This window comes from Falco cherrug, chromosome 13, assembly GCF_023634085.1.
Source record: "Falco cherrug isolate bFalChe1 chromosome 13, bFalChe1.pri, whole genome shotgun sequence".
NCBI lineage: Eukaryota > Metazoa > Chordata > Aves > Falconiformes > Falconidae > Falco > Falco cherrug.
The window spans coordinates 28,931,795-28,950,479 of NC_073709.1; the positions used below are offsets into that span (position 1 = coordinate 28,931,795).

Here is an 18,685-nt window from a genome sequence, read left to right on the forward strand (position 1 = left end):
GCTCCCCTTTTAGGAATTTCAAAATATTCCAATTTGATACATCAAATACAATGTTCTCTCCATATCCATTACCTCAAAACTCATCTAAACAGAGTCAAATAATTTTAGATACATTTAACATTTTAATGAAATTATGATAGTTACCATAGATATCTCTTTCAAAGCCTATTATTATCCCTCAAGTTTGAAAGTGAAACTTGGAAACATGGTAACACACAGCACTTCTTTTCCAAGCAGCTCTCTCACAGAGACAATATACTTCTATTAAGATAAATGTTTGGTTAAAATTCTTCTGCCTTGGTTTTCCGATGTAGTCAATGGTGTTGAGTGTGTTGTTAGAAGACAGCAGTACCGTTTTCCAAATAATATGGCAAAATTACATATGACAACAGAGCATATCCACTCCTTGTTTTGTTTTTAAAACAGACACTGGCCTCTAGACTATTATGGAATATTTCACTTTGCTACACTGCTCTCCAAACTACTGCAAAATTTTATCCTCTTCATTAAATTATATTGAAAGCTTCTTTGTACGAATTCCCGTAATGTGACATTCTATTATCCTATAATAAAATCTGTCAGCCTCACTCTCATTTCCAGTTAATCTTATCTCAACTGTACAAGAGTCGTCAATGTTTACAAAAGTTGAGTGCATCCAGCAACAACGCCTATTGTGCTTAGTCTACCAAACTTCTCCTATACTCACTACAGCTTTTTAAATTATATAAATATATACAAGATCCAGGTCCTCACATTTGTGACGTTCTGGAACATAGTCTCAGAAAACCTTTTAGGGCTTCTGAGCCTCCAGATGAACACCACAGTTAACAGCTCAGCTCCTACACAACAAACTAACTCTACTAAAGTTACTGTGAAAGATACGTAACATTCAAGGGCTGGTGAAATGCAGAAATACAGTCTGTGTGAATCAGAGTTATCACGAATGAAATTGTTCCGTGCCTTACATATTAGATGCTTTTCTTAGATTTTATCTTGCCTTTAATTCAGCAACATGTATAAACAGGTATAAATAAAACAAACAAAAAACCCAAACCAAAACTTTAACTATTGTCAGAGACTGAAGATTATTTTTTTACTGTGTTTCAAAACATGTGGTTCAGGTGAATAGCTCTAAAAAGCTAACAAACTTGCTAAAGAAAAACAGAACTCACTGAAACTAGGATCATGTTCCAAGATAACAGTAGAAGGGGAATTTTGCAAGAATTAATTCAAAAAGCAAAAGACCATGAATAAAAGCAAAGTCATCATCACCATTTATGTCAGGCTTAAATCACTATCAGTTTGTAGTGTTTCCCTCATTTCCTTAGATCCTGTGGTGAATGCTACTGCTGCCTTGGTCAGCATTTCTCTAAAGTTTATAAATGTTCAAAGCCTGGGGAGGTAAGGAAAGAGCAGAAAGCAGCAGTATGCAATACTGCAACTCACACTGGTAACTAAAAAACTGCAGGAAATTACAGACCTTAGTTAACAGTAGTGCTTGATGGTTTTGCAAGTATTTAATCTTGGATTTGGGGAAGGAAGTAAACTGAAAAAGAATATAATTATTCTGACCCATAAAGATTATAACAGGACATGACATTTCTGCCTCTTTTTTTGCTCTCTGTTTTTAATGACATTGTCTGAAGAACATTAAGCTTTTAAAACACTCAAAGTTTGACATTGGTTCTCCATTTAGGTGGAAAGTGATTGAGTTGGGAATACTGCATCCCTGCTAATTTAGCAGCAGTCAAGAAAAATCTACAGAGGACTTTCAAAGTCACTGATTAAGCACAAAAACCATTCAAACATTCTGCTTTTAAGGACAGATCAAAGGCTTATTTCAGCACTGCCATAAAAAGAATTACCACTTGCAGACCATATACAATAAATAAAGAAACCCATCTATTGTGCCTGCCCTCCTGACAAAAACGGGAATTAGAGTGTTCATTACAACAAATGAATTTGGCAGTCTTCAGCCACGGGGTATATAAAACACCACCATTTCACAATAATATCTTGTCACAGGTGCCAACATCTGATTGGACCAACCATGCAAGGAACATACACCTTGATGCCAAAACTGGTTGAATCAATGCTACCCTACTGCTGCTACTATTATCTTTTATAATAGTAGTATTTTTATGAGAGTAGACTCTTCCTTTGGCATGATGGTATCTGAGACTACAATACCCACAACATACATGTCATGAGTAATACCAGCAACCAACCACAAAAGCTACCATGCACGCAACCGCTCTAAAAAAGAAGCATCTTGAAAAATTTTTCCCTCCCATTAAATTATACTAATGTGGATTAAAAAAAGATGAGTTCTCACACTTCACAATACTAGCCCAGTGGAAGACTTCAGGAAGTTCTCCTGAGACACATATATTATTTAGATTTATATCACACAACCCCCCAGCACCTCTATTCAAACAAAACTATGACAGAAAAATCTTTCAGACAAATGTCAGACTTACAAGCAAAAGAGCTTTTCAGGTGCCACAACTTTTATTGTTTGCAGGGATCATTTAAATATACTAGCCAGTATAAAGTATGGCTCTCCTCCAGGTCTTTTCTTGGACATTTTGTTCCCAGGGCAGTAAGAGTGCTTTACTGGCATTGACTTGACTGTTCTCTACCTGCAGTGTGTTCCTCTAAAGTACCCAGACCACACTAGCAAAATCTAATTTGGTGAATGTTGCCTCTTCCTAAGGCCCACAAGCAGTGAATAAACTACACCAGAGGAAAAAAAAAAAAAAATCAGTTTCCCCAATTTAACCACAACTTCAGTAAAAGCTGTTCTGATAAAAGCCGCATCAATTGGAAACTATGTTTCTTCACACTGAAAAAGGCAGGTATCACAGCAAAAGTTTGTAGTCTAAACCTATTCAGGTCGCTATTCACACACAGAGCTAAAATCCTTCTGAAGCAAGAGATCCATCCTAGACCAAGTGCATAGGTAACTGCCTCATCTAGCAAAAGCTGGATGTGCCAAGCTTTGCCTGATATTTCAGAAAAAAAATATTTTATTGTGTTGGCAAAACAACTCCTTTATCAAGATACAATTAATTTCCACTTACAGAATTTGCAGATACATTCATACCATTCAATCTGATGATTACATTTGTTACCCCTGCCTTTGCATTTTCCTTACATTTGGCATTTTTACCTCAAATTCACTTTTTTCATTAATGTCACTGCCTAGTTGTCATCAATACACTGCTTGAATTCATGCCTTACAAATTTCCCAGCTTCCCTCAAGTATTAGTTCAACCCTCATTTGTAAGTAACGATTCCAGTATAGTAAAACAGAACCTCTACCACCACAGCTGAACAAGGCAACAGTGACAACAACAACAAAAAAACAACAAAAAAAGAATCTCCAAACCATTACAGAAGTACTTTATAGCAACATAACGGTAAAACTGCATCTAGTATAAGGCTTATAAGGGGATGGATTAACAATTGCACTGATGTCTATTTCATACATGCATGAAAACGAGATCCATAAGCAAGTGCTGAATCAGTGTAAACCTAAACCCAGCAAAGCTTGGAATTAGGACAAACCTGCTGCACACAAGTATTGATATCTCGATATTAACATGTGAGCAACGTTTACTCTAAGCTGGCCCTTGTAAAGCTACTGATCTGCTTGCACTCAGCTGCCTCTAGGAGAGGAGCCACTAGCTCAGAATAGTGCCCTGTACACACGCTGGCCCTAAAAGCATTCACCCCGTGTACCTGTGGTACGCCTGAGATGGCACTGCGGGAAGTCATGCTGCATCTTTCCTCAACTTCAAAGTGTTGGAATTTACAATGCAAGCTACCAGTCAGAGATCATGACAAGTTTACTGTCATCAGCAATTAGATACGAAGCCCTTGAGAAACACTAATAAGGCTGCTTCATATAAATACTTGCACTAGCATAACTAATTTAGCGGGAGATCTTTTTCCTAAGGCAACTTGATGACACCAGTAGTAACACCCTTGGTACATTCAACTGTATCTATATATAGATGTGCTACATTGTATAACCTTATTCTCTTTTCCACATTGGATTAGATAGGTCACAATCATCCAGCTCATACCAGGAAAGCTTCCCACTTTGATTCAAAGAATTTCTACAAGCAGATATAGATTTAAGCATCTACTGCTCATACTTCACCATGCAGAAAGCTTGATAGTCTGTCATGGTGCAAAAATTTCAAGAAACAGGAAAATTTTCCTCAAAATCTTTGAATTTTTTGACTGTTGGAAAAAACCAAAACCACTTCATAGTCACCTATTTTATGTGATTTCAGACCAAATTTTCCTTTATCTGTAGGACCCAAGCAATCTGTCAAATATCTTAACATGCTCATCTTCTAACTTAAATCCAAAGTAGCTATGCTACTACTTTTCCCTGTTAAGCCATTTCTCATCAAAATCCTACACTTAAAACAGGCAGGTATGAAACAACTAACTGTGTCTTGTCATTAGCAGTAATTTGCCAAATACGTGCTTTAGGCACAAAGGATCTTTCAAAAACCCTGGTACTTATACCAGCATGGTTTTACCAAGATAGACTAGTAACTCTGTATTTAATTTCACTTGCAATATTCAGAAAAATGCTCATAACCAAGGAAGTGCAACATTTCCATGCATATGTTTCTTTCTATGTTGACGACAAATTTCTTCACTTGTAACTCTCAGTATCTAGGTGGAGTTCAAATCCAGGAAGAGACAAGTTTCTTGCTGTGTATAAAACAAGATTTCTCCATAATACAAAAGAGGCAGAAAGTTGGTTGTAAAACATATGACGTTTGTAAAGTAGATGTCAGTGTTCAGCTTATTAATTAAGATGCTGTAGGCATTGCAAAATCTACTAAAAAAGGAAGAGCTAGCAAGGGAGCACTGACAGCTGTCAATATCAAAGCATGACAGAACAAGAGGGAACAGCAGAATAACTTCAAGCTGAGGGAATGAGTTTGGAACACGAAGCCCAGGAAGCAGAAGATTAGCAAATGGGAAAACATGATTTAATGTGAAACAGATGCCTCAAGGGGAAAAAAAAATTAAAAAGAACAGAAAACCGTCAGGCTGTTTTGGATAGAAAGTTAATTTAAGCATCAAAAAGTCTATATAAATTATGTTTTAGTTATCTTTCATTCTTTTGTGTTCCAAGGAGATAACCCAAAGTCCAATTCAGTCAAAGGTCTTTCAAAGCATTTTACAGCACGGTATCAGGTGCTAATTAAGACATATTTTAAAGAGGTTGCTTCACCTCACCCTGTCACAAGAATGTGGAACAGACTAATTGATCAGAAAAGATTTGGATTTGAGGAAACACTGTTGTTCTAAGTACAGAACAATGTTAGTCATAGAATTCAAATAGGTAAGAACACATGATTTCATTAGAAGACAACCAAAGGATGCCTGATTTCTCTTGTTTATGATTTTTGGGTCCTTACCTGGTCTGTTTGTGGCAGCCATAATGAAAACCTGCTGACGATTCTCCAGACCATCCATCTCTGTGAGTAACTGGTTAACTACTCGGACACTGGCTCCTGACTTTAAAAGGAAACATAGGTCAACAAAATTGAGGAAACAGTGGGAACGTGAATATTTCAAAGCAAAAGAAACCTAAGATCTACTAGCTCCCTGCCCTGAAATACTACCCAAAGGAAAACTTTCTTTTCACACTTGCAATGTAGCTGCATTCTGGATTTCTACTACCATATTCTTAGCATGTTTCTACCCCACATTCATGCTACCTATACACTTGCCAAACATTTTAAACATGCGGCAAACCTTTTCTTTCCCATTAAAACTGAAGGACTCCAAGAAGCACATACAGATATTTATACTAATCACTCTCACATCTACCTCAACAAGAGCACCCAAAACTTCTCAATATTCAGGCTTTGGAGGCGGGGAGGTATTCAAATTTTTAAACCTCTGAAACAACAGTTTCAGCAGGTGAGCTACTCAGAGTTAAATGTTAACTCCATAGTAGTGACATCTTATTACCAAAATCAGCAGCTTAATCTGAATTTCATTCTAGAGCTGGGGAGACAGACAGAGAGAAAGTACAGGAGCTTAAGAACAAGAGTTATGCAGTAAAACTACTTGACGATTTTGAACAATGTTGTTCTTACTGTTTTATATTAAACAGACAAAAATACTAATCCACCCATGGATAATTAGACTACGCTGTGAAAATGCACATAGGCCTCGAAGAGCCAACGGAAACGCCGAACACCCCTGAGTTTCAATTACGAATCCCAAGGATTGTCACCAGTATCACAGCCTGCTCCGTGCAGAGCAGGGGCAGGCACCTGGGCACCAAGTTGCTGCCTGCTGCTGCCGCCACAGAAGCGAAACAGCGAGGCCAAAGTACACTTCTTTCCCCTCCTGGGCTACTATCTCTGCCTGCTGTGGTGCCTAGGACTGGACACCTTCTTTTATGGCTCTGTGGGAACCGCCACCTCAGGACATTCAAAAAGTCAAGTTGGAACTTTTCAGATTGATCAACTGTTCCTGATTTATACCTTGTCTTCTGTATTTGCCTATTTTACTTCCTATGAAAGATAGGCAAACTGCCTCTCTCCTATGAACTGGAACTACAACGGTCCTTCTGTTAAAGTCAGTGATGGCAGTATCTGGACAGTACTGTACTCAACTTGTCTGTTAAAAAGGCATCTTTTCTTTCAGCCATCAACATACATGTACCAGTACAGTATCACAAAGCAGATACTTCCTCTGCATAAAAACCAGAGCAGCTTTCCCTTCAACACACTAACAATTTGTGCTAATACTGCCCCCCAAATGTAGAACTTAATCCTAGGTATAGGTAGTTCCTGTTCCAAAACAACAAGAACAACAAAAATCAAGACAGAGTAGAAAGATAGAAAACTTCACAGGTGGAACAGCTTTGAAGTCCAATGCATTCCACTTACGGGTCCTGCTTCAAATACTTTCATAACCCAGGTCACACTGTTCAAATAAATACATACTTCAGGCAAGCATTATACTTGTATACAGGTGTCAGTATTTGGCCATAAATTAAGCATAATATCAAATTGCACTTTATCTTTTCCTATGGCTTCACACAGCCAAGTTGGTAGTTGGTGGATAATGCACAATCTCTGGATATTTTTTCTATATATGCACTCTAAAAAAAAAAAAAAAAAGTATTAAGCTTTACAAAATTTGACCAATATGTTTTTCCTCAAATATGAGAAAGCCTATCAGACAGTTTTTCTTGGGAGGTACTGAACATAGTACCTTTCAGGTACTTCTATTGCTAGCACAATTCCGCAAAATCTGCCACTGAAATTATTTATGGAAATATTTTAAGACAGACTCACTTCACGGTCAGACCTCCTAGGGCACAAAGCATCAACTTCATCAAAAAATATAACACAAGGGGCTGAATTCCTGGCACGCTGGAATACCTGACGTACAGCACGTTCACTTTCACCAACATACTAAAACAAATGACAAATCACAGTGAAATAATGTAAGACATGAAGAATTTGCTTGGAAAAAAAATAAAAATCACAGTTTCAAACGCTGTTTGAGGTGCTTTGCAAGGGAGAACTGCAATCTGCTAACTAGTTCACTTCTGGTAACAGTCTGTTATCTCTGTTTCCTTACTGATCAAGATTTACAAGACAACAAGTAGTTGTCATTAGCTCACTTTTGACAGTCTGCAGTACATTCAGTGTTTAATATTAATTCTTACTTTCTGGGGAGTAAATCTAACTTGCCGTCATTCCACTGATGAGAATTAACGAATACAATCTCCATTAAGGACCCTGTTGTTCTTCAACTGTTCATAAATTAACCTAGTGAGCAACCTGAACACAATGAACATCTGAAGTTCATGTAGTAGCTGCCTGAAGACAGGGGGGTTGGCAGTAGGGAACGGAAAAGTAAACCAGAATTTCACTTTGAATTGTGGGGGCAGGGGTTGCCAAGTTGTGAATACCAACACTTCATTTTTTCCAAACAAACATGTTTTGATATAATTTATGTCTTAAAACTGTCTTTGAATCCCAGCCAGACATTTTTCTTTTTACTCCACAAGGAAGTAGGGCACCGCATTAACTTAAGAGTTATATTGCCTGCCCGTATCAGTACTTGAAGTACACATTAAAAAATGTTTGGGAAAAGAATAATCAAATCCAGTATTTTGGTTTTAGCTTCTACTTTATTGATAAACAGGTAACTGCCACGGTCTTCCAAGACGTGAGCTGCAGCTGCCTGGCTCACTTCAACACATTCTCTTAACTCTGAAAGTTATATCACAACAGTACTAAGTTCAAAGCTTCAAAAACTCAGACTACAGCACTTTTATCTGTTAACATTTAAAATATTTAAAAATCACTGATTAACTAAAAAAGGAAAACAGAACACATTGCTTTCCAAGGTTTCAAACTTCCATTAAGAAGCTAAAATGATTGGCAAAACACATTTCTGAACTTTAAAATTGAAAATTTTACTTTGCTTAGTGAAAGTTGCTTATTTGCAGCTACTGATCACAAATTCTTCTCGCTGCAGATTTGGATTTTTGGGTTTTTTTCCTGTTCTACATAAAAGCAATGACCCATGTAGCTGCTCATTTAGAAATCCTACTTCAGTCAAGAAGGCTCCATCTGCCAGGTAATTTTAAACCAAGATACAGGCTTAAAAGTACCCAGATAGTTTTCCTTTTCACATGAAAAACTTCACTGCTAAACACTTTAAGCAGAGATTAAATGAGGCAACTTCAGTTGCACCAGTATCAGTTGCATAATTACCAGGAATTTTGCTTGCCCCATGCTTTGGACAAGAATTCCATAAATAACAAAAGCACAATGCTTACTGCATACCATATTTAGCAGTTCAGGACCCTTCACAGATATGAAGTTCAATCCAGACTCATTTGCCACGGCCTATCAAAAAGGCAAAGACAGATGTATATATAAAACACATTTTTCATCTTTTTTTTGGCTCCATCTATGGCACGTTAAACAAACTTAAGGGAAGGAACATAGTTATCAACTGTTTTTAAAATACAGAAAACAGTACACAAAGTATAATTACATGCCATTAAGAGTGGGAGGGGGCGGGAAAATTAAAAAGGTGTTCTATCTTTTTAATGAGGCACTGCTCCAGATTCACACCCCGCCCTCCTCCCCCATATTAGCTGAAGAATTCTCAATAATTAGTGGGAGTTAAAGAGATATTCAAGTACATAAGAGCATTCAAAGACAAAGATGAGTGACAATCTGGAAACTTGCATGATTATGTGCATTTGTATGGGACATGAGAACCGAAATGCTTGAGGAGAAGGAAGACAAAAATATTTTCAGTAAAATATAATAAATAAAAATGCATAAATATAATAGAGAGGAGTAGACTACTTCCAAATATATAATTTACACTAAAATATTCCATAGAAGTGATTATCTAATATATTTTCTTCCCATCTTTGCTATTTTCTACTTAATCAACTTCATTCTTTCAAGTCTGGCAGTAATTCCCTCTCAGTTCACACAAAACTGTAACTGTAACAAGAAAATTAAGCAATTTTAGCACAGAGGCCCAAATTTAATTTTCTGATGAGAAGCGGTGCAAAAGCCCAACTTCTGGCAGTATCATCCAGACTCAGTCACTCCTACAAAAACATCCACTTCAAGAAGATTCTTCAGTATTATTAAACATGTTTAGAAAATGTATTACCTTGGCTAACAGTGTTTTGCCACACCCAGGAGGCCCTGCAAGCAGCACACCAGCTGGAGTAGTCAGGCCCAGAGCTTTAAACTGCTCTGGGTTTCGCACAGGTGCCTATAAAAGAAATTGTCGTAGTTATCTGTCACAAAAAGCTAAAATGAAATTTTTCATTTCAGTTACAGCTGGACGAAAACAGCAGGTTCTTTATTCCAATTCTTTATAGCCAAAAAGAATAAACAGTCAGTCGGCATCTTATTATCTTGCGCTACTAAGTACCCCAACATGGGAGAAGTATCATTATTCACCCAAGTTCTCATCCTAAGGTGTTAGTGTCAAGCACCCCTCTGACTGGCAGTAAGGCTGCTAACCTTCCAGTCTCCAATTCTTTGTGTGGCAGTTGCCTAACTATTGGTTACAGAACTTTTAGAATACCTAACATTCAGCCATTACGAATAATCTGAAAACTGAAAGTGTGAATACAATAAATGAAATATTAAATACATGCACCAGACTTGTAACAAAGCTGAAAACAAATTATAGAAGTCTAACTATTTTAAATGAAGAGGTTGCAAAATCCCGAGTTTCTAGCACGTTAGAAGTCACGGGCAGCATATTATACCTTAAATAAATATTAAAAACCAAACAAGCATAGTTTTATTTCTGCCATAGAGGGAAGTGCAAAAAAAATATCTTTGAAAGTAAAAGTCAAGACATACCAATATTGCCATAGTCAGCTCCTCCCGAACATCCTCCAGGGCTCCGATATCTGCCCATGTCACATCAGGAATTGTGACAAAGCCTTCTCTCTTGGCAGAGGGTTGCACTGACGACAGTGCAACAATAAAATCATTCATCTCAATGCAGAGCTTCTGCAGCTGCTCCTCAGGCAAGGGGTCTTGCTTCTTCAGCAAATCCAAAAGTCTCTGCAATTCATCCTTAGGGTACATGGAAAGGGAGAGCAAAAGATTATACACTGGATTACATTGTAGGAACCATTTTTTAAAGGGCTTTTTCACAGCAATACTTTCTTCAACTGTAATATTAATTACCATAAAACAAATCATTACGTACAATACACATAAAATATGTAAAATAACATTAAAAATTAACATTAATGGTAAAATTGTTCCAGGAAAGCACTATGCGCATTTAACACTTGTGAAAGCACCGAGCTGACATACTACAGTCTTGATTTAGAAACTACAGAAACAGAGCTAGCAGCTAGCGCACAAGTATTGTGATCAAATTCTTCCTACTGCTTCTTCCACACTGATTACAAGAAAGTTCTTTCCACGCTGAAGTTTACAGAATACCTATTAATTATATGTATTGGTTCTGTTTAATAAGAAACTGCTCTCAAGAGAAATTGAACAATCCTGCTGAACAGCACAATTTCAACAATTTGTGCAATATTCAATTACATATAAACCTCAAGCTCTTAACACACACTTTAAGATTATACACTTTATGTAACATAACCTGATTTCAAGTCACTAATTCATTTCCTCGGGCTGATTAGACCCAGTTTTGTAACCAGACCCTGACAAAGTTCAGGCAAACAGAGCAGAGACACAGGGCAATGCTTTTCAACACTGTCCCATCTTGCAGATCACAGCGCTCCAGGCAGGTACCTTCCAACCTCCCCAATCAACTCCTGACTGGGGGAACTATCTGAGAAAATACTTGATCAAAGAACTTTATGCCTTCACAAGATAAATACATCCCAGTTCTAATACAGAAAGGCAGTATCAAAGCAAATTGATACTGCACTACAAGTAAAACTATATCAGGATTTTCATTTAAAAAAAAATAGAGGGAAGAAAAAAAAAATTTGTAAAAACTCATGTTAAGCTTTCACATTTTTCCTACTGCAGTATATGGGAAAAGTATCACTTCCTATTTGTTGCAACTGTGATAGCTCTACAACTGCCCACAAAGAAACAGAAGTGTTTGTAGTGCCTGATAATCCTTTTAAGCCCTCCCTCCTCTTCTTAACAGAACCATTAAGAGAAACTCTGAAATAGCCAGGACCACTGGGTTTGTTTACTTGAATTGTGTAAATGATTCTTAAAGGCTTTGTATGTTTATAATATAACGGTTTTCATGACAATACCCTGTATTAGACTATGTCAACCTCCTGCCAGCTATCAAAATACGGCTCTGTTAGGATTAGACTTCCTCATTCTCAATAACCCCTTTGATCAGGGTGATGTTGATAAAAGCGGCAACTACCTGCCCCTCCCCGAGTTCTTTTGGCTGCATCAGGCCCCAGGAAACACTGGGAGGTATGCAGTATGATTATTACTCTAATACAAAGTCTTACTACAGCTTTTTACACTGGATTTTGTTAATTACAGTACAAGTTTTCTTCTGACAGTCCTTCTAAAACTGGAAGCCGAGTACAACATGGATTTAAAACCACTTTGTTTTACTTCTCCAAACAAATCTTTAGCGAGCCTATAGGTAATGAAGGCACATACACACTCCGAATTTTGAGAAGCAGGGCCAAGAATTTCTACATAACATGTTTAATTCACTGATCACAGCATGTTACTTGGGCCACGGAGCAATTCTGGCACTGGAAATGCTGGTTTCTACAACAGAGTTCCAGCTGTACTGCACATTAACACATCCTTTCCCTGCAGCCCAAGTGACATTGCTAACCCAACTTTTCTACTGGATATATACCTCTTCCTCAAACTTGCTACAGGTACTAGACACCACAAGTGATTTACCCCAAGTAATCACATAGCTGGAGGGAAAATGTGGATTGCATAAATACTTTTAGACTTTGGCTAACTGTAAGCATACCAGGCCCAGGAAGAGCTCCAGGCATCATAATAGATATTTCATTGAGGGCACAGCAAACAGCTTGGTAAAAACTCAATGCAATAATACAATATCAAGTCTGATATTCTTAAAATTCTCTTACGGTCAATACACTTTTGAAGAAGATACAGCCACTATTTTAATCTCTGATCTGCCAGAGAAAGACCACAACACAAACAAGAATGACAAAAAACCCCAGACCTTGTATAAAATATTAACATGATTTTTAGAAGATGTGGATTTTGGGAGCTGCTTACTCAGACACATTATATGTATCATTAGGAGTTAAGCTTCTGGCTTAATTTAGTATTAAGTTGACCATCGAAAGGATTTATGAGCAATGACTTTCGCAACTGTAAAATGGCTCAGTTCTTAAGATCTCAGAGGCACATGCTTCAGGGAACAAATACCTTAGGAAGAAGTTCTAGTTGTCTGGTTTCCTCTTCCACCAGGATGTCTGTTCCCATGCCTTCTTCAGCTGTGTTTCCTCCAGCGTGTATGAGTTTTCTCTTCCGCTTCTCAGTTTTTATCAGGACCCTGTTCACTGTGCACATAGCTGCCTCGCGACAAAGTGCCATCAGATCAGCACCCACGTAACCCGGAGTCAGCCGTGCTAAATGATGAAATTCAAAGGACTCTGGGAGCTTAAGTTTTCGACACAAAGTCTTAAGAATTCTAATCAGGTAGGGAGGAAAAGAACAATAAAATAAAGATGAAGCTGTGGCTTTTTTCATTTTCACATGAAAAACAACAGATCACATAAGATCATTAACGTACTTTCTAGTTCCAATGAAAACTAGTTTAAATTATTTCCAGATCAAGTGATGTAACTACAGAAGAGTTATGAAAACAATGAGTTATTAACTACTAAAAACTCTGAAATTATAATACATTCATCTGTTTGCCTTCTCCACCAACAAATTCCATCATCTTTATTACCAGTATTAGCTTGGTTCTCAAGAATTTTTCAACCTGTCTGATAACAGCTGTAGCTAATCTGCTGACTTAAAGTGTAAAAAGTTAAGAACTGTAAATGGCTCATTCCAAACTTGTGTCCTACATATATTATCGTCCTTCATGTGCTTCGTATACGCACAACAGAACACCTTAAGTAAAGCAAGGTCTCCAGGTACACCTCCTCATCTACTCCACCCCGCTAAAGTTGTACAACCACAACTAACAGTTCATGTCTTCAGCAAGACTGATTTACTACGTAATAAAACAACATGCTATTAGGACTACTGTTTCTACATGACCCTTCTATTAAAAAGGACACATCACCAGCGCCAAAAAAGAGAAGGAGGCAGGGGGGGATAATTTTAAAAAGAAAATAAAATCAACAGTCCCTGTAAGCCTACACCTCCAGGAACACAAACAACTGTACAGAACAGCAATATGAACAAATGTGACTACACTCTAACTTGTGAACAATCTCTACACACTACGATGGCTTTCCCTTTCACAACTCCTATCTTTTGAGGACAGTGCTATTTCTGGGAATATCCTATTTTATACATGAACCTAAGAAGTATCACAGAATGAGAACTCTCACCAGTCAACTCCGTAGTTCTACCTTGCATCATTTCCCACAGCCAAGAGGAACATAATTACTACAGGGCTGTAGGTCTAGAGAGGAAGGAAGTTTTTTTTTAAAAAAAAAAAAAAAAAAAAAAAGAGCAAAGCGGGGGCATGGCCAGAAGAGGGGTTGGGGAAGAGGGCAGAATAATGGCAAGTAGTGCTGACAACACAAAGCGAGCAATACTGCAAGCAGAATAGTTCGCTTTTTCAATCTAGAAATAAGATCAGTTGAGCCAGAATGAACTTATCCTTTAACCTTTCTTTCCTTCCTGTAACAAGATAAGCCACAGCTGTTTTCACAATTCCCTTCCTGTGTTTTCTGCTGTTGTGGAAATGAGTAGCAGTTCCTCTTTAATTAAAAAAGCAAAAACATTTTTTTTTTTATTCTAGCCTGATCTTTGGACTAAAAAGGGCCAGTTACACAAAACAGGATGACCACAGCTCAGCCTAATGCCTGGACTGGTGTATTTCCACAAGGAATGGAATGGAAGAATCTAGGCCTGTTGCTTAAGCTATGTGCTTGAGAGGACTAACAAACAGGCTGCACTTAATTTATGTTCCTAATTTAATAGCCACATAGGGAGCACCAAAGACAGAATGTTAAGTTCCTGAAAAACAGGAAAAAATATATTTAATTCCACCATCCGTACTGCTCAGTCACTCATTAACGTAATGCTAAAAGCAGATCTGCACACAAGAAAGGAAACCACTCCAAAGGCAGACACTGCTACAAAGACAGAGAGTAGATGCACACTAAATGTTTTCTGCACTTTTCAGTGCTCATCCATAGGTGTGTACAGGCACAAATAGGACTAAACACAGTGAAGTACTTTTCCTTAATTTGTATGTTAAGTTGCACATTATTTCCTTATTTATTAATCAAACAGAAGCTTGAACTTTAGAACACCTACTTTTCTCTTGCTGCTTCATCTGGGATCCCTAGACAAATTTCTCGATCAAATCTCCCAGCTCGCCTCAGTGCAGGGTCCAGTGAGTCAGGTCTGTTAGTTGCCCCGATAACAAGGACCTGGGTAGTGGCAGCCACATTATTCAAGTCTAAAGGAAGGAAGGAAGTGAGTTAGTATTCATACTCACCACCTCAACTTTGTTCTGGTATCTATGGGACTGTCTCTGCAGCACACGGTAATAGAGCAGCAGAGAAACTAACCAACAGTCATACTAAACTGCTGTTCATTCTCATCTCTATTACGTAGAATTTGCACTTTGCACAATCAAGCAAAAATAAGCATTTCAGATTATGTTTGACAAGTTCTCCTGTCATATCTTTTATACAACATACAGGCTTATACACAGCTGTCCAGACCACTATGAAAATAACGTAGTAACATCCCCTCACATTTATTAGAATCTTCCCACCGCCCCCAGGTAAACTGTGCCAAAGTACGAAAAATTATTACCACTATATCCACTAAAGTAACCACTACTGAAGGAAAACAAACAGTGAGCCTGATAATTAGGAAGTTTAGCTTAGTACAGATGTTCCTGAAACTGACCATCCATACAAGTTAGGAACTGAGCAACAATTCTCCGCTCCATGTCCTTCGATGCAACTTCTCTTTTTGGGGTGATTGCATCAATTTCGTCAATGAAAAGGACACATGGTGCACTGGACTAGGAACAAGAAATATTAATAATTACAAAATTATACTGACAGAGTGTATTACGAGAGAGAAAGAAATTTTTCAGATTTTCTGTTATATAATTATCACTGTAAGTCTGCTGCACAATCAACCTGACCTGAACAATTCTGTTGTTCTTACTATCTGGAGAGCCACCAGACGATGAAACTGTGCTAAGCCGAGGCTATGATATAACTAAGGCATGAGATTCAAAATGTCTCTATGTATTGATAAAAATTTAAATGTACCTCTATGTTGCATTATGTTTTCCACAAATATTTTACTGTGACTGCCTAGTTGCTTAAGTCCAAAAAAAAAAAAACCAACCCCAAAAAAAAACCAACCCAAACACACAAGAAATGTCTGGCTTGGGTTTTTTGTGGGGTTTTTTTTGTTGTTGTTTTTTGGTTTTTTTTTTTTTGTGACATTAGAGCTGTGGAATTTCAAGAGCTAGTATTACTGACACACATAATGAAACAAAAGGAGCAGTAAGTGGTCACGAAAAATGATCTGCCAACTTCAAGATTACTACAGAGCCTGACCATGTTCAGAGAGAAAAAACGAGCAATGAGCAACTCCTGCAACTGATCTGAAACTGTGTACCTCAGTTCATAAAAAGCAAATACTAATACAGGATAAAAATTACTGTAACTAGTAGAATAGTTTACCGACATAAAATTATTAATATTCTCAAAAAGCACTAGCAGTGCAAAGGAATACTTCTGGAAAACACTAGAATAATCTTCAAAAAAGGTCCCATATTAAAAAAAATAAACGCTATTTTAAAACCCATGCACTGTGTTATCAGGTAGCAACTGCGCCATCTAGTGGTCGTTCACTTTTCTACTATCTGACAGGGAAAAAATGCAACTATAAAGGTTCTACAGCACATGCATAATGTGGAGCTACGTCTTTTTTTTTTTTTTTCCTGCACAAAAATTAGTACAAAAGCTACTTAAGTGAATGTGAGGGACTATACGAAAGGCAACAGATCTTCTTTTTAAATATATTTTATGCAATACATTTAATTCCTTCAAAAACAACTTTTGTAGCAACCTCCTTTCAATCACTACACATACAAAAGATACACAGTTTCTACAGACTCTGTGCGACCACCTGTTTAATTTTATTCTAAAAAACATCTTAAGAAGGCTTTCTAAAAATTCAAATGTAGCATGAACTGGAAACATAATAATTTAACAGCTTCACAATCAACCTTTTTGCCCTGTTTAGCATTCTTTTTTACAGCAACATACTCTAAACACCTATATGCAGTTGTGGGGGAGAGTAGAAAATAAGCTGGAAAACCAGATCATTCTCAGCAGTCAGGAACAGAAAACTGTCCTCATGGAATAAAACATTAGCCACACACTAAAGAAAAAAAATATCTACATTTGTTAAATTAAAGTTATATCAACCTGTCTGGTTCTCTTTGCTTCTCACCAAGTCTGGAAGTTGCACTACAGCAGGACTTCAACTGTAACTTGACTACTGCTCTTAGAAAAGTTGTCTCAAATTTCTTACTTTACACCTAAACCCCCAAAGTCTTAAGTATCTCACACCGACTCAAACTTCATGCCATACAAGAACAGCAAAGAAACCTTGTAACAAAAAAATCAGTGAACTGCTCTTACAGCTTTTTTATTTTTATATATCGAGCCAAGCAGCTCCACACGGGTAAATAATTTATGTTGCTCTCTTTACATGGATATGATGAACTATCTTTTGTCAAGATTTCAGAAGAGTAATCCTTGTGCTCTGTGACAACACTTAGTACAATGGAATTCTGGTCACAGAAGGGAAGACACTGTGGCTTGTGTGCAGCAGTATAAAGATTCACTCACTAATATTCGCTCAAATTCAAACCACAGCAACAAAGTATGAATTTTTACAAAGAAAAGGACAAATAATTCACAGTGTTATTTCCAATGGGAGTCTCACCACAGCCTGCTCAAACAACTCTCTCAGTTTCTGCTCAGATTCCCCTGATACTCCAGACACCATCTCTGTTGCTGCCACTTTCAGCATTGGGAGCTCAAGTTCCTGAGAGACAGAAAGAACATTGTATGATACATCCAGAGGTTAGAAATGTTAGCTGTCCTAGAAGGCAAGTTTTATCAATACAAATCTTCTACACTCAAAGATGATATAATCAAGACTAAATGTAAAGAGCTTTTAAAAAAAGATGACTAGCAACTTCAAATTTAAAATCAGTCTGAGCCATTTGGCCAAGTGAACAAACAGAAATGGATACACAAAAAACCTGAACAGGTTTCCCTAATTCAGTTAAAAAGCAACTGTACTGCTCCTTGGTCCCCAATCCAATCCCCCACAATGCATAGATGTCAGTTCATGCTTCTGCTCCCTCCTTGTGAAGATTGCTTATTTCCACCTGTAACAAAACATTGCTTAGAAGCATGGAAGATATCCCCACCAGGTTTGGTTCCTTTAGTCTTGCTCCAGAAACATCTGAGCAGAACTGTACAATAAGATACTTGCAAAGCTCACACTCAAGGTTTTCTGCTATTAAAAATAAATCAATAAAATTGTAACTTCGATAGACTGTAGCACAGGTAGTTGCAGACTACTTCAAGCTCTCTGAACTACATATTAAAAAAAATAATCCTAATTTATACAATTCAAGGCCACCAGAAGAAAGACTACCTGGGGCTCTGAGGAGGTAATTTGCCTTAAATAGCACTATTGAAAAATCTCTTCTTTAAGAAAAAATACTTAAGAAGTAGTCATTAAATTGATCTCATGCCTGAAAATTTTTCACTTGTGTCATGTTTATTGTGTCATGTATTTAGTAGCCTTCCAGGATACAAATACCCACTGAAGTATTAAATATCACAGATTCATTCAATGGGTACCTTTTTACAGTAAGGCATAAAAAAAGAAAAAACCCAAATTGTTTTAATTAAAACATTTGAAAC

General features: G+C 37.4%; 1 protein-coding gene across 1 annotated transcript in view; it reads right to left on the reverse strand.

Annotated features, from left to right (window-relative positions):
• The window catches only part of NVL (nuclear VCP like), a 43,653-nt gene that overhangs the window by 15,994 nt on the left and 8,974 nt on the right, over nucleotides 1-18,685 (reverse strand). Inside the window, exons 10-18 of the mRNA XM_055726044.1 lie at nucleotides 17,691-17,792; nucleotides 15,624-15,741; nucleotides 15,021-15,165; nucleotides 12,942-13,206; nucleotides 10,419-10,637; nucleotides 9,712-9,816; nucleotides 8,859-8,921; nucleotides 7,353-7,472; nucleotides 5,454-5,553 (exon numbers count right to left, since the gene is read on the reverse strand). Coding sequence (XP_055582019.1) covers nucleotides 5,454-5,553; nucleotides 7,353-7,472; nucleotides 8,859-8,921; nucleotides 9,712-9,816; nucleotides 10,419-10,637; nucleotides 12,942-13,206; nucleotides 15,021-15,165; nucleotides 15,624-15,741; nucleotides 17,691-17,792 — 1,237 coding nt within the window. The remainder of the gene's footprint in view (nucleotides 1-5,453; nucleotides 5,554-7,352; nucleotides 7,473-8,858; nucleotides 8,922-9,711; nucleotides 9,817-10,418; nucleotides 10,638-12,941; nucleotides 13,207-15,020; nucleotides 15,166-15,623; nucleotides 15,742-17,690; nucleotides 17,793-18,685) is intronic.